The sequence below is a fragment of the Gopherus evgoodei genome, unplaced genomic scaffold (assembly GCF_007399415.2).
Source record: "Gopherus evgoodei ecotype Sinaloan lineage unplaced genomic scaffold, rGopEvg1_v1.p scaffold_33_arrow_ctg1, whole genome shotgun sequence".
NCBI classification, from domain to species: Eukaryota; Metazoa; Chordata; order Testudines; family Testudinidae; genus Gopherus; species Gopherus evgoodei.
The window spans coordinates 4,156,521-4,177,942 of NW_022060005.1; the positions used below are offsets into that span (position 1 = coordinate 4,156,521).

The following is a 21,422-nucleotide window of genomic DNA, read 5'->3' on the forward strand; positions in this document are numbered from 1 at the left end:
CCCGGTTCAAGCCCCCTACCCCCGGTTCAAGCTCCCCTCTGTATGATGTGGGTAGAGACTTGTCTGCAGGTCTCCTATGGTGCAGGGGAGTGCTCTGACCAAGGTCATTGGGCTGTGCACAGGGGCTGGCTCTCATTCTCTCCTGTTTCACTTTGTATGAAGCAGTAGTTGGCTCAGGGACTTGAGCTTGACTTTTCCCCACTCGGCTGGGTGCTCTGACCACTGGCCCATAAAGTCAGTCCCACCAGCTCGCTGCTGTTTGATTATTTGACACCCAGTGGAACAGCTTCCATAAGAGGCTGAGAAAGACTCAGATCAGACCTGCCTCCCCATTGCCCAGCAAGCAGGGCCCTAGCATGGGTGAGCTGGAGCCAGGTCCTTGTTCCACATCAGGCAGAGCGAGGATCTGAACTTGGGTCTCCCCCATCCCAGCTGAGTGCTCCAGCCACTGAGCTCTAGAGAACGCAGGAGCGCCCCGTCCTCCTCCACCGACTGTGTTTGTGAGGCCCCCGAGCTAGGAGGTGCACTCCAGGGCACGGTCTGAGCACGCCCACTGGGTTGGAGCCTGCAGGTGAGCTAGGCGAGGAATGCCTCCTTTGTGAATCCTGCCAGGGCTGAGATTGAACCAGGACTAAGGCATCTGGCACATGCCTACTGGCCTTAACTTAGGGACCTACCAGGTGAGGTGGCAGCTGAGGGGGGAGGTTGGAGGATCTAAATGCTGGACTTAGGCACCTAAATCTCACTGTGGATCTGCCTGAGCCTCCTTTTCCATCTCGGCAATTTTTCTTGCATTGGTGGGGCAGGCAGGCCGAGTGGCTCAGCCATACACTGGGCTGTCGTAGCCAAGGGCGGCTGAGCAGGTGGTCAGAGTCAGAGCTGACCAGTGACCATCTCAATTTACCTTCCTGAGAGAAATAAATGACACATCATAGACATGGAGCAGTAGTTAAGGAGACAGACATGCAGATGGTTGCGTAGGGGAATGGACAGACAGACACAACTCACTGACCATGAATCGCATCGATAACAGATCTTATTCATTAGAGAAGAAAAGAAAAACTTTAAACATATAAAATTATAAAACAAATCAAACCTTCCAAAATAAATATGCTGCCGCTCTGTATACATGGAGAGCCAGGCACCGAGCCAGACCTGTTCTGAAAGGCGACTAAGGAAGTCCGATCCCCAAACCCCACAGAGATTTGGTTGCTACAATGCCCATTATATGCCTTTAAATATCCACAAGTCATAAATCAGTGAAACTACGGAGGTTGGAGACAGTGATTCCAGCCAAGGGGGAAGGAAACAGAAAGGAGGAGTGTGGAAAGGGAGAGGAGAAGGAAAAAGGGCAGGGAAGAGGTGTAGATGGAGGAGGGCACTGATGGGCTTGGTTCGGGGTCTCCTAGTCCCAGTGAGATTTCTTCACACCTGGGATCAGCCCACTGGGGTGGTTTATTGGGTTGCCAGGGGGCAGAGCCTGGGTATAGCTCATTGCCATGTGAGATGGGACCATGCTGAGTGGAGAGAGATGGGAAAAGAGGGATCACTGTCCCTTCTGTAGGGGGAAGCATCCCATTCTGAGCTCCTCTGTCTATACCCTCCAATCTGGCTTCACCATTCCCTGTCTGTACAGGGAATTGCCCCGTTCAGAGCTCCCCTATCTATGCCCCACATCCCAGCTATCTCAGTCCCTCTCTGTAGAGGGGATCGCCCTATTCTCAAGCCCCATCCTTTGCCCCAATACAGAGTTGTAAATCCCCTGTATCCTGCTGGCCCCACAAGAATCTCCAAGCTATTATGCCTCTGGGATCCACTGCAGGGGCAGCAGACAACAGGATAAGTCCGACCCCCACAGCAGCAGCCGCAGAGGGCAAGAAGCTACCTTTGCACATTCTCTCCCCAATGGCCTCACTTGCTCTGTGTGTGGTAGGCCACAGTAGTTGATAGGTACAGGGTCTTTGCATCTTGCTGCTCACCACCAGCAGGAGTGGGGTCTCCATGAGGATTCTAGGGAAGGAGAAGCTCTGGGGTACTGTGGAGACAGAGAAGTCATTCAGAAAGGTTGTTAACTCTGAATCCTACTGATGACTGTTTGCACATAATGGGTTGAAATTTCCCAACCCATTTAAGAGGCAGGGCACATTCCACCATTAGCTCTAGATCCTACTGATGATGATTTCCATTTCATGTGCTGAGGTTTTTAAACCTGCCTAAGGGATCTGGGTTCCCAAATTTAACAGGTGTTGGGAGCCCAAATCCCCTAGGCAGCTGTAAAAACCTCAAAAGCCAGAGTGTCATCCCCCCACCTTCCTACAGAAGACTAAGATGTGCTCTAGTGAGGGAGGAGGTGCCCAGTCTTCCAGCAAGTGTCAAAATTAATTTTTTCCCTGCTATGCACTCCTGTGAAAATAGTGGGCTTCTGCTTCCCTGAATGTGGGGGTGGATAACACTAGGGTAGGGAATTGTGATCCCCCTCTCTCAATTTAAAGGCACTTCCACCTCTACCCCATAACAAGGTGGCTGGGAAACACATATTGCCCCCACTGTGCAGTGGCAGTCAAAAAAACTAACAGAATGTTAGGAATCATTAGGAAAAGGATAGATAACAAGAAAATATCATAATGCCTCTATATAAACCTATGATGTGCCCACACCTTGAATACTCATACAGATCTGGTCGCCCCATCTCAAAAAAGATATATTGGAACTGGAAAAGATACAGATAAGAGCAACAAAAATGATCAGGGGTATGGAATAGCTTCCATATAAGGAAAGATTAATAAGACTGGGACTTTTCAGGTTGGTAAAGAGACAAGTAAGAGGGGATATGGATATGACAGAAGTCTATAAAATCTAGAGTGGTGTGGAGAAAGCGAATAAGGAAGTGTTATTTACTCCTTCACATAACACAAGAACTAGGGGTCACCCAATTAAATTAATAGGCAGAAGGTTTAAAACAAACAAAAGGAAGTACTTCTTCACACAATACACAATCAACCTGTGGAACTCTTTGCCAGGGGATGTTGCGAAGGCCAAAACTACAACAGAGTTAAAAAAAGAACTTGATACATTCATGGAGGATAGGTCCATCAGTGGCTATTAGCCAGGATGGGCAGGGATGCAACTCCATGCTCTAACTGTCCCTAGCCTTTGTTTGCCAGAAGCTGGGAGTGGAGGACAGGGGATGGATCACTTGACGATTGCCTGTTCTGATCATTCCCTCTGAAGCACCTGGCATTGGCCACTGTTGGAAGACAGGATACTGGGCTAGACAGACCATTAGTCTGACCCAGTATGGCCGTTCTTATGTTGTTATGGTGACATAGGCCCCAATTCCAGGGTCTGTGGCCCCAACATTCCGGGGACCGTGGTCCTGTAACTGAGGTCAAATGTTCCACACAGGAAGTGATGCAGATAGGAAGTCTTGAGTTCATTCATGCTTCCCACGACTGTAGTGGGGGTGGAAGGAAACAACAGATTGAGGGAAGGGCGTGAGGAAAGGGTGGGGATTAACCCTTTAACTGACGAAGGGCTAAAGTCCTGTTTCAACCTACTATCTCTGGTGACTTCCCATATCCCTCCTCCCCCACAGGGCCAGGCCTATGAATCCCTCCAGCACTAAGGACCAATCTGAACTGGTGCTGGATGTGGTGGTGCTGGATGTGCAGCTCAGGGATGGCCACCAAATCACCGATGACCACACCCCAGCACTGCACCATGTTATAGACAGTGACAGCAAAACAGGGGCCTTCAGAGTCAGCCAGGCTGAACGTGCTGCCAGGAAACCAGGCAAGAACATGAGCAAGATGTTGGGACAGGAGTTGAGCTGATGGATGGATGGTGCTGAGGATATATAGGTGGATGCATGGAAGGCCACACCAATGGTCATGAGGATGAATGGATGGACGGATGGAACTGAAGAAGCATGGATGGATGAACAGAGCTTGGGAGTGACCGATGGATAGCAGGGTGGATGGATGGACAGATGGAGATCAAGACTGACAGAGGGATAGCAGGATGGACACGGCTCTGGACTGACAGATGGATAGCAGGCTGGACAGAGCTCAGGACTGAAGGATAGTAGGATGAATGGATGGACAGGGCTCTGGACTGACAGATGGATAGCAGGATGGACGTATGGACAGAACTCAGGACAGACAGATGATAATAGGATGGGCAGATGGACGACGCGGAAGATGGATATATGACATCAATAGAAAGCACTAAAGATGGATGGACAGGCCGGTACTCACAAGGGCACTTTCTCGTCTGTGGTAAGGCTGAAGACCACCCTACCCAGAACTATGGCCCCAATGTTCACACACAGCTACAGGGCACTCAGGAGCCGATGCTCCAGTGCCACCTTCTGGCCCAAGGACCCCTGGTACCGCCCATCCCCACAGGGGCCCAGCTGGGATGGGTGCAGGCTTCCCAGTGTGCTCTGCAGTTTGTTACCCTTCACTTTGCTCTGCATGGGGAGGAAGGATGGCAGGGTCACTGACTGAGATATGTCTCCAGGTAGTCCAGGCAGGGAAGGGCAGGGAGCAGGGTGGATGCTCTACCATGTTCTCCAGGAGGCACTCCAGGAAATCTAGGAGCTGCTGCTGGGGCTGCCAGGGTTTGGGCCAGGCTAACTCAAAGGATGCTGCATGGAGAAAACTCTCCAGGGCCTCCGTGTAATTCTCCTCATATTTATGCAGCTGATCCAAGAGAAACACAGCACAATCCTATGCCTACAGCATCAGGGCTTGGAGCCAAGGCTCCTGGGTTCTGTTCCAGGCCTGAGGGGGTCTAGTGGGTTAGAGTGAAGGGGCTGGGAGCCAAGAGTCCTGGTTTCTATTCCTGGCTCAAGGTGGAGGTGGGTCCACTGGGTTAGAACAGCATGTGTGGGGAAACAGGATTCCTGGGTTCAGTTCCTGGCTCTGGTAGGGAAGAGGGGTCTAGTGGTTAGACCAGAAAGTAGCCGTGACATACAGACACCCTGAGCAGAGCTCATTCCTTCCAACAGGGGGCAGCAGGCACACAGACAGACATAGACACACACCCAGAGTACATCACAGCTCTTTCTAACTAGACAGCCAAAGAGAAAGAACCTCAACTGAGTCTTGGCCCTGCTTCCTGCAGCTCAGTGCAACTTTAGAACCACATTGGGGCACTGATGCCAGCACTGACATCCAGAAGAGAGCACCCCTACTGAGCTCCCATGCCTTTCAATCACACTTTCCACTCTCCTCCCTCCCACCTTCTCACTGTAGCTCTGTTGAGGTGCAGGTCTGAGTTACAGGATGTTGTAGGATCCACCTTTTCCTAGTGTGGAGAGGAAAACAATGTCAGAACACCCCCTACAGAGCCTCCTGCCTGCTCCCTGCAGCACAGCACCTCCAGCATGGTGCTGAAGCACTGGCACCAGCATTGGCTACTAAAGAAGAGTGCCCTTTACTAAGCCTTCTGTCCCACTCCCTGCAGAACAGGGCTCCCTTGCAGCCAACAGAAGACAGAGCAGTACTTACCGCCTAGGCATAGGCACTTAGGGCCTGCTGGGAGATATTGGGGTTCTGGCCTGTGTTGAAGAACAGGAGAGGTAGGCATTTCCTAGGATGTCTGTGGCAGAAAGACAGAGAGGTTAGCACTGAGAACAGATGGACAGAGGACATCAAAGATGAATGGCTGGCTGGCTGGAGGGGTATAGCTGAGGATGGAGGATTGAATGGATTACTACAGATAATGATGGGTGGAGGGATGGCTATAGCTGAAGATGGATGGACAGAAGCATATAGCTGAGGGAGATGGATGGATACAGCTGAGGATGGATGGAAGGATGGACAGACGGATATAGCTGAGGATGGCTGGTGAGATGGATGGATACAGCTGAGGATGAATGGATGGAGGGAGGGATGGCTATAACTGAGGAAGGAGGAATGGCGGGACATAGTTGAGAATGGATATATCTGAGGATGGAGGGATGGTGGGACATAGCTGCATCTAGACTGTTCTCAGTGGTACCTGATGACAGAACAAGGAGTAATGATCTCAAGTTGCAATGGGGGAGGTTTAGGTTGGATATTAGGAAAAAAATTTTCACTAGGAGGGTGGTGAAGCACTGGAATGGGTTACCTAGGGAGGCAGTGGAATCTCCTTCCTTAGAGGTTTTTAAGGTCAGGCTTGATAAAGTCCTGGCTGGGATGATTTAGTTGGGAATTGGTCCTGCTTTGAGCAGGGGGTTGGACTAGATGACCTCCTGAGGTCTCTTCCAACCATGATATTCTATGATTCTATGATCAAGGATGGAGGGTTGAATGGATGGATGGATGGATATATCTAAGGTTGGTGAGACATAGCTGAGAATGGACATAGCTGAAGATGGAGAGATGGTGGGACATAGCTGAGAATGGATATAGCTGAAGATGGAGAGATGGTGGGACATAGCTGCATAGCTGAGAATGGACGGCTGAATGGAGAGATATTTCTGGGGTATTTTCTCCTCTCCCTAGAGCCAGGTGAAGGGCAGGAATTTGCAAAGCATGCTGTTCAATGATCATAACAGTCAGCTGTGTGTGTGCGTGTTCCTCTGGCACAGCAGATCCCGAGAGAAACCTCAAGGACCACAGACTCTGATAAGGTACGAAGGCACCCAGCCAGGTTTATTGCCAAACGAAACAGTCTCCAGCTCCTCAGATCAGATGTCTATAGTTCTGCTAGTACACATGTGCTCCCTGACATGGACCGGCTCAGTCAGTGGTGGGAATTACCACTGCCCCTTAGGCCAGACCAAGACAACTACACGGAGGTGCAGTCTTATACACAGGTATAAACAAGTTACACATCACTTCTGATGTATTGAGGTACAACCTCTCTACACAATATGGTGCCACCTATCACCTTGTATATGTTGGTTCAAGCAAAACAACTCTATCCATTATATTATCCTTTTGAACCTGTCTTTAGGATGGGTCAGCATGTTCTATGTGGAATGTGTTAGTATCAGAGCATTCTGGTACTATCCTGGCATATGTTTATATCTCTAATGTCCAGTACCTTTCAGGTATGTGTTTTTTTGCAACATCAGTCTTCTTTTTGCCAGCTTATGTGAGCAGGGTCTGCCTTTAGCTTACAGCTTTGCTTTGCTTTATGTTAGCAAAGTCTTAACCATTACTTTAGCTCAGGCCTTAGGCCTCATACCGGGCCTCTGATATAAGGGTTTATGTTTCAGGGCCTCATCTTACTACAGCTGAGTTACTAAAGTCCTCAAATCATAGTTTAAAGCAGCAGTTTTCAAACTTTTTGAGCTGAGCCCCCCCTTTAAGTTACAATTTTGGGTTGTACCCCCCCAATACCTGCCCCTCGCCCATGAGGTTTTCAGGGTGGGGGAAGGTGATGCTATGGTCTCTGGAGGCAGAGCGAGAGACGGAGCCAGCACTGAGTGTGCAGGTGTTTACACTGACCCCCAGGCTGGATGGCCTGCTGAGGTGAGTCAAGGATGGAGGTGGCGCTCCCTTTCCAACTCTCCCCCCTGCGCGGTGCTGCCCCGAACCCCACTGAATATTCCTTAGGGAGCATGCCTCCCAGTTTGAAAACCTCTGGTTTAAAGACTTCAAGTTACAGAGAATCCACCATTTACACTAGTTTAAATCTGCAAGTGACCCATGCCCCATGCTGCAGAGGAAGGCGAAAACCCCCCAGGTTCTCTGCCAATCTGACCTGGGGGGGAAATTCCTTCCCAACTCCAAATATGGCGATCAGTTAGAATGGGGGTGGCCAACCTGAACCTAAGAAGGAGCCAGAATTTACCAATGTACATTGCCAAAGAGTCACAGTAATATGTCAGCAGCTCCACATCAGCTCCCCCCTCTCAGTGCCTCCCACCCACTGTCAGGCTAACCGATCAGCGCCTCCCCCTCCCTCCCTGCACCTCCCTATCAGCTGTTTTGTGGCATGCAGGAAGCTATAGGGGGGTGGGGGAAGGAGTGAGGGCATGGATGGATCAGGGGAGGAGGTGGGAAAGAGTGGAGTGGGGGCGGGGCCTGTGGCAGAGCCAGGGGTTGAACAGTGAGCACCACCTGGCACATTGGAAAGCTGGCACCTGTAGTTCAGCCCTGCAGTCGGTGCCTATACAAGGAGGCGCATATTAACTTCTGAAGAGCCACATGTGGCTCTGGAGCCACAGGTTGGCCACACCTGAGTTAGACCCTGAGCATGTGGGCAAGACCCACCAGGCGATACCTGGGAAAGAATTCTCTGTAGTAACTCAGAGCCCTACCCATCCAGTGTCCCATCACCAGCATTGGGGATTTTTGCTACAGGCAGTCATCAATGGGCCACATGCCATCATAGGCAGTCCCATCATCCGTCCATAAACTTATCAAGCTCAGTCTTGAAGTCAGTTAGGTTTTTTCCCCCACTGTTCCCCTGGAAGGCTGTTCCAGAACTTCACTCTTCTGATGGTTAGAAACGTTCGCCTACTTTTGAGCCTAAACTTGTTCAGGGCCAGTTTATATCCATTTGTTTTTGGTGCTTAACTTAAAGTAACTTCTTTCCCTCCCTATTTATCCCTCTGATGTATTTCTAGAGGACAATCCTATCTACCCTCAGCTTTCTTTTGGTTAGGCTATACAAGGCAGGCTCTTTGAATCTCCTCTCATAAGGTAAGTTTTCCATTCCTCTGATAACCCTAGTAGCCCTTCTCTGCACCTGTTCCAGCTTGAATTCATCTTTCTTAAACATGGGAGACCAGAACTGCACACAGTATTCCAGATTAGGTCTCATCAGTGCCTTTTACAATGGTACTAACTCTTCCCTGTCTCTACTGGACATACCTCACCTGATGCATACTAGGACCGTTTCCTGTTGCAGGCCTGTTATTTGCACTGATCTTGGGCTGGGGGCTTTAAAAAGCAAAAGGAAAATGACTAAAGCCGCCCAGATGCTCAGAGAGAGGGCACAGAGAAAAGCACATGGAAAAATGGAAAGGCTAAATCACATACAGGGATTGCAAAAGCAGAAGGCAATCTAAGGGGGTGATATACAGCAAAGCTGTGGGGGGGGATGTTTGTGTGTGCATGGCTGTGTGTGTGCTGGGATCAGTATGTGTGTGTGCAGGAATCACTGTGTGTGTATCACTATGTATGTGTGCAGAGATCACTGTGTGTGTGTGTGTAGGGAGCAGCATCTGTGCGTGTCGTGTGCATGTCTTCAGGGATTAGTGTGTGTGTGCACAGTGATCACTGTGTGTCACTATGTGTGCACACAGGGATCACTGTGTGTGACCATTGCTGTGTGTGTGCACAGGGATCACTGGGTGTGTTCATCACTCCGTGTGTGTGTGCGCGCGCGCACGTGCGCAGGGATCAGTGTGTGTGTGTGTGTGTATAGGGAGCAGTGTCTATGTGTCGCTGTGTGTGTGTGTGTGTGTGTTTGTGTTCAGGGATCAGTGTGTGTGTGTCACTGCATGTGCACAGAGATCACTGTGTGTTCTCATCGCTTTGTATGTGTCCGTGTACTGCTGTGTGTGTGCGCAGTGATCAGTGTGTATGTGTACATTGCTATGCGTGCAGGATCGGTGTGCAGGGATCAGTGTGCGTGTGTGTGCAGAGACCAGTGTGTGTGTAGGTGTGTGCACTGCTGTGTGTGCATGGATCAGTGTGTGTTTGTGTGCAAGATCAGAGTGTGTGTGTCATTGTGTGTATGTGTATGCAGGAATCAGTGTGTGCGCACAGAGATCAGCGTATGTGTTGTTCGTGCAGGGAACAGTGCATGTGTATTGCTCTGTGTGTGTGTGTGTGTGTGTGCAGGGATAGCTGTGTGTGTATGCAGGAATCAATGTGTGTATGCGAGCATTGCTGTGTGTGAAGGCACCAGTGTGTGGGGAGGGGCGAGGAGGGGACTTCTTGCAGAGTTTGCAACCTGGTGGTTTCCTTCTCCCTCCTCAACTATGATTGCCCAGCTCCTCCCTTTCCTCCACCTCTGAGCTTCACCAGAGGAGAGCGGAGCTTGGACAGGGCAGGGACATCTATTGGGCTGGAGGGGGAATGCTATGTTCTGCACACACACAGCCCCTTCACTGCACCCCTCCCACACACACGCACTGCTCTTGAACTGCACCCCCCTTCCACAACCCTTGCATTGCTCTTCACACACACAGCCCTGATCGCTACACCCCCACTTCTGCATTGCAACCTCCCACACACTCCCTGCATCGCAACCTCTGCATTCCTCCTCCCCACCAGCCCCTGCATTGCACCACCCACCCACACAACACTTGCATTGGTCCAGACACCTCCTACCTCCCCCCATTTACCTGCCCTCTACAACCTGGTCTGTGCTCTCTACACTGCCCACCTCTCCCACTCCTGGGATCCCTTTTTAATTCTATGCTCTGCTAGGGTTGCCGCCTGTCCAGGTTTTCCCAGGAAAACCCTTTTCCCTTTGTTGAGATATCTGTCCTGGGAAGTCTGTCTGGGTGCTTGGTTCGTGCTATCAGCTGTCCAGTGTGATGGGCTCAGGACCGTCCCAGCTGTATCTAACAGGTGGCAGCCCTACAGATCTTCCAACGGTCCTGGGTTTTGTGGGACTGTCCCGCTTTGACCCCAACCCCTTGTCGCGGTTGAAGCGGCTCCTATCCTGTGGGGATGGCTGAGCTCGACTCCCCACTCTAGGCATTCTGCCCTGATCCCTGGCACATGGGGTTGAAGCAATGCTCATATTTCGCTCAGCCCCGCTGAGGGGGGAGCGAGGGCATGGCCAGGCCAAACACAAACGTTGCTGTGACTCCACACACCAGGAACCAGGGCATAACGCCCAGAGCGGGGAGCTGAGCCCAGCCAGCCCTGCAGGACTGAAGCTGCCACTATAGGGTGAGTATGAGACAGGCTCACTCTGAAACCCACCCCCCCCAACCTACCCCGGGGGCAGCACCTGTCCCTCCAGGGGCCTTCCACCCCAAGGCAGCACCGAGCCCTGGCATCCACAGGCCTCTTTCCCCTTTGGGCAGCATCAATCTCACTGTAGCCACTTGAACAATTGGGAGGTATAACCCTACCCCAGCCTGTGCTGCCCAACTCCTCCCCAGGCTGAGCACATCCTGCCATCCACCTCCCCTGATTTACATCCACTCCCTTGCAACTTGGCTTGTGCTTCCCACACTGCCCACCTCCATCTCTGCTCGGATCCCTTTCTGATTCCACCCCCTGGCCAGCTACCAGGTTCCCTCACCAATCCTCCCGCCGCATCCCTCCCAGCCTGCACTCTCCACACTGCCCACCTCCAGCAATTTACCATGTCCCTGCAGCCTGGCCTGCACTCCTCACACCACCCTCCTCCCTGCTGCTGGGATCTCTCCCCAATTCCCATTCTTTGCCTGCATGTCCCACGCTGCTGTCTCCTCTATTGCTGAGATCCCTTCCCCAGTTTACCACTCCCCTCCCACCTGGCCTGTGCTCTCCACACCACCTACCTCCCTCACTCCTGGTATCCTTCCCTGATCTCATATCCCCACATCCAACCTGCCTTCCCCACGCTGCCTGCCTCTCCCACTGCAGACATCCTTGATCCAACAAGAACTAGAAAGCAAGATACAAAAGATCTTTTTTTTCCCTTTCTTTTTTTTGCTAATCCTTATTTCTGAGAGGGGGAACAACCTATTTACAAAGGTCACTTTATACAGTGCACAAACCCATCGGTTGCGAGATGCCAAAACCAACCCTGCCTCTCCCATTGTGGGGCCCAAAGATTTTAAATTCTCATGAACGTGAGGACTAAATGAATGAGTGTGAACTGAACATGGCTGAACTTTAATGAGGTGGCGGGAATAACTGCAAAGGGAAGGATGAGGTGGAGTGTACTCAGGTGAACACACTGAATAACACTGAGAAATACAAACACACATATGAACACAAGCATAAATATAGAAGCAAAAATACAATTACGCAGAACTATGCATGTACACACCCATGGAGCTACGCACCCTCCCCTATTCAGAGATAAACACACACACAGCAACAGGCACCTACCCACATGTATATCTGTACGCATACACAAGAGAGAAAGACACTAAAATACACACAGATTTAAGCACACATATTGACTTACACACAGAGACAATACACAGCTATATAGATTTATACACCCATGTATACAGACAAACACACCCACACATAGATTGACCCACATACACACACAGAGGCAAACACACCAGGATACACACATAGATTTGCATGCACACATAGACACACACACACACACACACACACGCACACACAAATACATTCTCTCTCACGCACAGACAACAACAATAAATTTGTAACCTATTAAGCAGAGTACATCAGAACCAGGCCCAGATCCTCAAAGGTATTTAGGTGCCTTGAGGATCTTGGTCCAAATGCGATGGGATGCTATAGTCAGAGGGTGTCAATGTTACAATTTGAGAGGGGCAATCCAAGAGTGAGAGATTTACAGTCTGAAGGACAGTCTGTTGGTGACAGATTGTGACAATGAAATTGACACTCAGAGGTGACAGGGCATTACAGATTCGGATGAGAAGTCAAGACAATCTGCCGGTGCCAGTCAGAGGTTGATTACATTACAATACCTAAAAGAAATATCCCATACTGAGGAGAATCTCAAATCCAGACAATATGCATTTTCGCTCTTTCCCCTGCTGACAGATGGGCTGAATTTCCAAGAGGCAAGTGTGGAAGGCACATTACCGGTTATATCCTCTTCATCTTGTAGGCCCTGCTGGCTCCAGGATGTGGCTCCAGCTCATTGCTGGGAGAGGCGAAGGTGAAGAAGCTGTTGCTGGATTCATCCGCAGGTGGGGATGTGGCAAAGAAGGGTTTGAAGTGGAAGTCTCCCTCCCCACACCTGCCCCGGACCGGCGTGGCATGCCCAGGGAACTTGGCAGCATTACCTAGTAAGGGGGTGATACAGGGTCAGTTGGATGCTGGATTCTCTATCAAGATAGACATTAGTGACTACAGTAGTGTGACAATTCAGGGATTGAACATAGAATCTCCAAATCTAAGACCATGAGTGACCACGGCTTGATTTAAATACAGGAGCTAAGGTTGGGTTTGTCACAGGACATGGTGGAATTTGAAGGCTTGATTTAGACCTAAATCCATTAGCCTGGACTCGTAAACCTTTTGATGAGAAGGTACCAGCCATGAAAGAGACAAATGCAACGCTCAAGAGTCCAGCCCCCAAAATTCATGAGATTTGCTTACAAAATCATGATGTTCTTAAAATTATATTATATAAAAAAATTCCTTCTGGTTCTGTAGCATTTATTGGTCACAGTTTCCCTCTTTTCTCTGCAACCATAGGGGCTAGGAACTTACCCCTTTTTAAACACACCAAATGCCCAGAGACTCACAGTAAAGTTTGTGTGTTGGTGATACCACATGGCTAGCTAAGGTTGGAGAAATTACAAGGGATGTTCAAAGCTTTCAGATTCAGGGTGTGAACCCATGTTCTGGAGAAATCCCCTCTGAGGGAGGAGAAAGGAGCTTAATCTCCATGGCCCATTCAGTCCATGGTCTCTCCTCTTAGGCTGCCAAGGAGGGGGGCTATTAGTGTGAGTGGGGTTTGATAGATGGACAACTGTCCATGCTGAGAACCCATCAACTTGTCTCACACAGGAGCGTCTAATCAAATATTTCACATCACTTGGAGAGTGACTGCTCTGTGTGAAGCCCTTCTCCTTCAAACACACACACATATGTGCCTCCTCCTATCCTATGGCATGGAGGGAGAGTTCAGTCTCTATAGCTCACTAAACCCTTGTCCCTTCCACTAATAGTGTCAGTGTAGTGACTCCTTATGCCTGCTTTTGCAACCTCTGTGAGTAGTGAAATGAGAACTCTCCACAGATCTTACCCAATGGGAAGCCAAAGACAGCAGACTGAGGCATCATGGGAGGCTCATGGGCAGCCTCCTGATTAGCCATGGCAATGTTGCGCAGACGGAGGCTGTCATAGAGGCCCTGGAGCTTCTGGTACTGGCGATTCCGCTCCATGAGCTTCTCAGAGAGCTCGCTGAACTTCTTCTTGTACTCCTCCAGCATCTTCTTCAGGGAGGAGACCTCGCTTTTCATGGAGGTCAGTTCCATGTCCTTGCTCTGCAGCTGCTGAGTGTACACCTTCTCTATCTGCTTCAGGTGTCCCTCAGCCTTGCTGTAGGTGTATTCCTGGTACAGGTGCTCCTGGTGAACCTGCCATGTGGAGATTATGACAGGTGTGACAGGCTTCTTTGACCACTAATTGTCAAAGGAAACTGAAGTCACTGCATCTGAGATATCGTAGCATGACTACAATGTACCAGAGGAAGAGTGGTCTGGAGTTAAGGCACTGGACTGGGACTTATGAGATCTGGATTCAGTTCCCACTGCTGCCACAGTGACTTTGGGTAAATCACTTATGTCAATATTCTCAAGAGGGACCACAAATTTAGGATTGCCAACATGAGACATCTACGGACTGATTTTCAGATGTGCTGACCACTCCACATTCCAGCTGAAGCTGATAAGAGCTGTGGGGTGCATAGTGTTATTGACATACACTGTGACTGTATAAATCCTTGTTGCAACCAGGGTCCTATGATTGCACCAGGTCTTGTACAAGGAGGCCAAGTGGGGTGTCTATGGAAAGGTTGTTGTCTGCTGGTTATGATTATGCTGTCTGATTGTGTGTATCTTTTTTTTTGTATTCAAAGTTATGAATATTGACTATGTACTTGTTTGGTTCTAAGTAGCCTCAGTGAAGCATTTGGTCAGCTTCTTTGGAAAGGACTATTCTCAGTAAGTGCCCAATCAAGAAACACTTAACTAACAATGGATTTTGTGAGGTGCCAATCCACATCTGAGCTTTCCTGGGAACATTCACACTCACATGTAAAGAATGGTGTTGGCATGCAAAAAGTGCATCATTCATAGACATGTGACTTGCCCAGGTGACTGCAAACTCCATCTTGATGAGGGAATTTTACACAGCAGAACAAAGGGGTTTCCACCCACAAGAGAAAGACTATATAAGGCCCTGAAAACCCTTCCATTTTGTCTTCAGCTAGCTCAAAAGATAGCCTCTCCAAAGACATGCTTGAAAGAAACTGGAACAAAGGACAGTAGCTACGGGGGTGGGAGGGTGGGGAGTTGGGTTGAGTAATTGCTGGACCCAGACTAGAAAGGAGTCTAGTCTGTAAAAGAAGCAGATTGGAACACCTCTGAGAGTGAGATTTACCTGCATTTAGTTTCCTACTGTATTAGCCTTAGATATGCATGTTTTTGTTTTATTTTGCTTGGTAATCTACTTTGTTCTGTCTGTTATTACTTGAAAACACTTAAATCCTACTTATTATACTTAATAAAATCACTTTTTGCTTATTCATTGACCCAGAGCAAGTCATTAATTCCTGGGAAAGCAAAAAACTGTGCATCTCTCTCTATCAGTGTTATAGAGGGTGAATAATTTATGAGTTTACCCTGTATAAGCTTTATACAGACTAAAACGGATTTATCTGGGCTTCGGATCTCATTGGGAACTAGGTATCTGGGTGCTAGAGACAGGAGAACTTTTTAAGCTGTTTTCAGTTAAGTCTTCAGCTTGTGGGGGATGTGATTCAGACCTGGGTCTTTTTGTAGCAGGCTAGCGTGTCTTTCTCAACAAGACAGGCTACTGAAGTCCCAAGCTGGCAGGGAAAATGGGCTCAGAAGTCGTCTCAGCACATCAGGTGGCAGTCCCAAGGGGGTTTTTGTGATTCAACCTGTCACACACAGCATCTCTGTAAATCAGGTCATATGGGTCTCATGTTGAGCACTCAAATGTGAGGCTCCTAAAATTAGTGGACACTTAAAAATGTTGCTTTAATGTCCGTACTTCAGTTCCCTACATGTAAAATGGAGATAGTAATAGAGACATACTTCTCCTTGAGGATAATTCATGAATGTTTGTGAGGTGCTTTGATACTGTTATGATGTAAGAAAGAAAGAATGTGTAGCAAAGATGGAGAGTACTTTCCACGGTGACAGATGAGAAAGAGAGGAATGGCTAATAGAGTGATAATGTTTTACACTGACAGTTGGACAGAGAAGGAAGGAGGGAGAAGCGCAAATGCCACACTCCGGTGATTTTGAACCGGAGAGTGAACCTTCTCTGTGGTCCCAACAAAACCAAACAATGGGATTTCTTAATCCTATTCCATTCCCTTTGGCTCCTTTCCACAGTTTTCAGGTCAAAAAATATAGCATGCTGGCCCTCCCTTTGGATTCACCTAGGTTTCAGCTCTGCCCTCAATGTACGAGATATAGGTAGCCATAAAGACTGAATTTTGGATTTTTCATTCCATTAACAAACAAAATCTCTTCTCAATTATATTTTCAGAGACACTTTTGAAAGTGTCTACCTATCCTAGGACATCATGCTGATGCCCCATCTGGGGTGGATTTACCTGGTATGTCCAGAAGGAGAGTGCGCGGGAGCTGATGTCCAGCACAGTCTCTGGCCGAAGTCCAGCCAAAACCATGGCCTTGTGTTCTTCAGAGGGACTTAGCTCGGTGCGAACAATGTCTAGCTTGCCAGAGAGGGCACTGTTGCAGGCAGGACAGACTGCTGATGAACGGCTGAATTCCCCACTACCGTGCTGGTCACAGAAGATGTGTGAGCAAGCCGTGACCCAGGCATAGCCTGAGAGCTTGACACGGCACTTGCGGTAATTGCACAGCAACATATCCTCACACATGGACATTTCAATGGAGCCAATAGCAAGGGTGTTGACTCCAAAACAAATATCCCCTGATGGAAAGGAATCTGCCACTCACCACACCAAACCTATAGAGCAAAACAAACATACAAGCTGGGATTCTTAAAGGGGCATAAAAGAGTTAGGTGTCCAACTCCCATTGAATTATGGGACTCAGGCATCTAACTTCCTTATGCTGCATTATAAATTCCACCCTAAAAGCTGAAGTGGAAACATTGACACTTTTATGCAGCATCAAAATAACCAGTTGGATATTTTTCTTCAGAAACCTCTTGCCTCTGTGAAGAAGAAAATGGCCCAATTTTCAAAAGTGGTGGCAACCAAAATCCCACATTTGGCCACTAAAACGGACACTGGATACTTTAAAGGGCTATTTGGGGAAACTCTAAGTGTCAATACTCATTTTGGAGTTCTGGACAACCCATGTGTGAAATCGGCCATGTCCCTTTAGGAGGTGACATTTCTTCCAGTCTAGTTAATATTTTGAAGGGGCAACTTTAATTCTTTTAATAGTGTCCAAAAGCCACATTGGGAGAGTCCTGTGCATGTCAGTGGCGATAGAGTAGCACAGTTGCCAGAGATGCCCAGCTTTTGGGTATGTGCTTATCCAGCTTTTTACTTCTGCCAATGCACATGGGGCCTACAGTGTGCCAATGCAAGTTTGGCCTGTATTAATACCAAGGTGTTAGAGCAGGATGGGGCTGGGAGTTAGGACTCCTGGGTTCTGTTCCAGTTGTGGGAGAGAAGTGGAGTCTAGTGGTTAGGAGTCAGGACTCCTAGTTTCCATCTCCTCTTCTGCGCAGGCAGTAGAGTCTAGGGGGCTGGGAGGCAGGACTACTGGATTCTATTCCCAATTCTGAGAGAAGCCTGTTTTCTAGTGATTAGAACAGGTGGGACTAAAATTAAAGCTCCTGCCATTGCTTCCCAACTCTGCCGTAGTTTCACTTTGCAGTGTTGTTGTAGCTATGTTGGTCCCAGGATATTAGAGGGACAAGGTGAGTGAGGTGATGTCTCTTTCACCAACAGAGGCTGGTTCAATAAAAAATAAGTTTTTGAGCTTGGTCCAGATCTGGTCCAGAAGAGCTCTCTCTATCTCAAAAGCTTGTCTCCTACACAAAAATAAGTTGATCCAGTAAATGCTATCACTTCACCCACCCTGACTCTCTATAGCTTCATTTTGTGATCTTGGGCTAGTCAATTGTGTGTGCAAGTTTTGAGGGGAAACTATATGGCTATTAAAGCAACTACTTCCAAAGTGTATTTGTAGTTTTCTGCAAGGTTTTCAGTGCAGGTTTGGGGTGCACCAATGGCAGTTTCACAGGTGCTGGTAGAGGGATTATTTCCATCTGCCATTATAGGCTATGACATGGGCCAACACGGATTTCTGTTGTCCCACCAATACAGGTTTAGTGAATACCAATAGTGTCTGGTCACACATCTACACAGGATTCCTTGCTTTGGATGATGCACCTTTTGACAATGCAACTATGCCATGTTTTCCTGCCATTGAGCGTGTGGTGTTTGCCGACAGATTACTGCCATGAGTCCATACGGTGGATTTTTATCCCATGGCAATATTGGGACTTTCTATCTACTAACGTGAGCCTGGCTGACAGCAGTGTGTTTTTTGGTCATTAAAGTGGCTTGTTAGGGCATCCACCGACACTGGCTTGGCATGAGCCAATATCGCCAACATCGCCATAGCACAAGCATGAAATGTGCCAAAAACGGGTGCCTCGCAGCTTTGATATAAGGCCATGTGGGATTAGTAGGCATCCTATTGGCGTTTTTAGGAGTGTGTGTACAGGGTCTGTGTGGGGAGGGTTGCCCCATTGGCTTTGTCAGAGCCACTGAACCACAAACCGCCCCATTTTATAAAATGGCGGCTGTACCTTCGTGCCTTGCAGGGTGAATTTGACACACGTTTATATTTGGTGGAAAAGACTGACATGGGGTTTGGGGAGGAACTAGTATCCCCCAAAATGTGGTGGCTACTCGCTCATTCAGCCGGAAACCATGCAGTGGTTAAAAAATATCCGTTTGGGCAGGGAAAAGGCGGGAAAATAACCCCGTCTGGCGAGTAAATCCGTCTCTGTGCATGTGCTGCTGCTTCCGTCCGCTTCCCCCTCCCCTCCCCGAGGAGTGTTCCGGCACCGCCCCCGCTCCCTCCCGCTTGCACCCGCCAACAACAGCGGCGCGGGGCAGCTTCGCCCTTCAGCGTCCCCAAGCGTCTCGCGCCGCCTGCCCTGCCCAAAGCCCTGTTTGAGGGGAGGGCGGGGAAGGAGAGTGAGACGTACCATTGTAAAGAGAGGGGGAAAGGACTAGGAGGTGAGGTGGCGCAAAATCCATCTAGCTCTTGAGGCATGAAGACAAAATTCGCTACAAAATATGTTGACTAGAAGCTGGTATCCCAAAATACGCCAAAAAGGGTCTCAGCTTGCTTACACAAAACAGCCCCCTTCTGCGGAAATGGTTTGGTCCGAAAGTCCCTCCCCTGCTTCTCTGCACAGCCACTGGCGGGGGGGGTGGGGCGCTATGACGTGGCAGAGTGAGCGGCCGCAGCGCCGCCTTCCCTGCCAAGCCCAGGCAGAACCACGTGCTGCTGCTGAGCTAGCGCCCAGGCCCCATGTCACCATGGCACCTCCCCTCACCCCTGGCTGCCCGACCTGCTGCTGCCAGCCCCACATCAATGGGGCACCCATGATGCACCTGCTGCCTAACCCATATCACCAGTGCACCCACGCGCCCCCTGCCTGACTCACATCACCAGGGCACCCACCTGCCCGAGCCATGTCAACAGGGCACCCATGCACCCACCCGCTGCCCAACCCATTTCAACAGGAGAGCCACGCATCCACTCCTGATCCATGTGAAAATGGCACTGACACATCCGCTCCATGACCTGCATCGAAATAGCATCCAGTTTCCCCATAAAGCCATGTCAAAAATGGTACCCACTGCAACATTTTTCAAAGTGGTACCCAAGGCTTCCCCCACAAAAAAGCCAAGTCCAGCTGGCACCCACATCCCACCTCCACCCCATCTCAAAATGATACCAATGAGATTTCAATAAAAACTGTCAAAAAGACACTCAACATCCCACCTCTCAACCTCTATCAAAATGGCACCCCATAGGTTCCCCATAAAAACCACATCAAAATGGCACCCACATTGCCCTCTCAACCCACATCAAAACAGCACCGTTAGGATCCCAACAACAGCCATCTCAAAATGGTGCTCATCTGCATGTTGGGGCAATACATGAGCAACCAGCTTATTGACTCTACCCTGCCTTCTGCACTGATGGGAGATGCTGCTGCTGGAAGGGGCCAGCTTTGAACTTGTGACACCTGGTGATTTTAGACTCCATTTCCCAGGATGCTAAAAGATATCCCTGCTTGTACTGGTCTCACCCCTCCCAGCCCCGCCCAAATAACCATGCCATAAAATAACTACCCATGGATTCGACTACTCCCACTGCTAACTGCAAATCTTGCCAGCTGGTTTGGGGGCTCAATACTGTTATATTTGGATTATTTCGTTAATTTGGATTTAACTTGGTGGCTTCTACATTTCATAGCTTCTGTAGGCTCAGCTTATTGCACACATCAGGGACGCCCTACATCCCTCCATTTTCCCCCTGCCAGCAGCAATGGGTACATCCCTATTCCCACTTACCCCCATGCCAAGGTCCCGAAAGGGGTCCTGCATGCTCTCATCTCTCTATAGCAGGGTCCCCCAATTTCCCCCTGCAATTGCAGGGGCTCTCCCTGCACCTGATACCCCTCTATGCCAGGAGTTGTGTGCCCCCTTCCCCCAAACTGGATTTGCCCCACTAGGTTCTGAACACTCCCACTTCCCCTTCCTCCCCGCCCATACTAGGGGTTGTGTGCATGCCCCTCCTTCCCCTATTATTGGTCTATGAGAAGCTATTTAGGGTGTCAAATGTTAAATTCTGGTGGTAGGACACACAAATAAGTCAGGGGTATTGTTATGGTGGAAGGGGTTAATGGCTTCCATCAACCAGTTCTTTAGTCTATAGACAATTGCAGAGTTGCTTGAAGCAGCAGCTGTGCTAAACAGCTGGCAAAGGCTCCATGTGTCAATCTGTCCCTCCTTCCATTTTCCCCAAAAATGAACAGGTTGCTGGCCCTCACCACCTCAAACATTCCCACAAAAGTTGGAAATGATTGCATGCAGTGTTCAAAAGTTATCACATAGCATTTGTGTATTTGTCTGTACGTATGTAATCAGAGACTTTCACCTAGTTAAAAAGCAATCACGTTAAAAGAATAAAATTGCAACTTCTCCCATAATATGGAGTAGAAATAAAAATAAAAATTGGAGAATTACAGATTTTTAGGATTCATGCTGGTTTAATGTTAAATACAGGATTTTGGGGAAATGCTTGTTTCTTATGTTCAGCTGAACCCCCAAAAGCTAGTTCAAACTCTTGCTGACCAAATGGCTCATGTTTTCTGAGGGCTGGTCTACACTAAGGGTGAAATCGATCTAAGATACGCAACTTCAGCTACGTGAATAGCGTAGCTGAAGTCGAAGTATCTTACATCGAGTTACCTACCGTCCTCACGGCGCGGGATCGACGTCCGCAGCTCCACCTGTTGACTCCGCTACCGCCATTCTCATTGGTGGAGTTCTGGAGTTGAGAG

The 21,422-nt window shown here is 49.0% G+C and overlaps 1 protein-coding gene across 4 annotated transcripts; it reads right to left on the reverse strand.

The window, feature by feature from the left end:
• Positions 1 to 3,471: 3,471 nt before the first annotated feature.
• Positions 3,472 to 21,362, reverse strand: LOC115641229 (E3 ubiquitin-protein ligase CCNB1IP1-like). Of its 4 annotated transcripts, XM_030544296.1 has the most exons (5): positions 21,335 to 21,362; positions 16,441 to 16,820; positions 13,876 to 14,254; positions 12,705 to 12,907; positions 3,472 to 5,604 (listed from the first exon to the last, which is right to left on the reverse strand). In XM_030544296.1, the coding sequence occupies exons 2-4, from the start codon at positions 16,735 to 16,737 to the stop codon at positions 12,708 to 12,710; spliced, it is 876 nt and encodes a 291-aa protein (XP_030400156.1). In that variant the 5' UTR covers positions 16,738 to 16,820; positions 21,335 to 21,362; the 3' UTR covers positions 3,472 to 5,604; positions 12,705 to 12,707. The 4 variants fall into 4 exon arrangements, with proteins under 4 accessions (XP_030400156.1, XP_030400158.1, XP_030400155.1 ...); XM_030544298.1 differs by lacking the exon at positions 21,335 to 21,362 and having other exon boundaries at positions 13,876 to 14,209; positions 16,441 to 17,078; XM_030544295.1 differs by lacking the exon at positions 21,335 to 21,362 and having other exon boundaries at positions 16,441 to 17,078.
• Between the last annotated feature and the right edge of the window lie 60 nt (positions 21,363 to 21,422).

Coding starts and splice junctions, on each gene's coding strand:
- LOC115641229 (XM_030544296.1), bottom strand. CDS start 16,737: ATGTCCATGTGTGAGGATATGTTGCTGTGCAATTACCGCAAGTGCCGT. Junction 14,255..16,440: donor TCTCCTTCTGGACATACCAG/GTAAATCCACCC, acceptor TTTGACAATTAG/TGGTCAAAGAAGCCTGTCAC. Junction 12,908..13,875: donor TGTCTTTGGCTTCCCATTGG/GTAAGATCTGTG, acceptor CCCCCTTACTAG/GTAATGCTGCCAAGTTCCCT.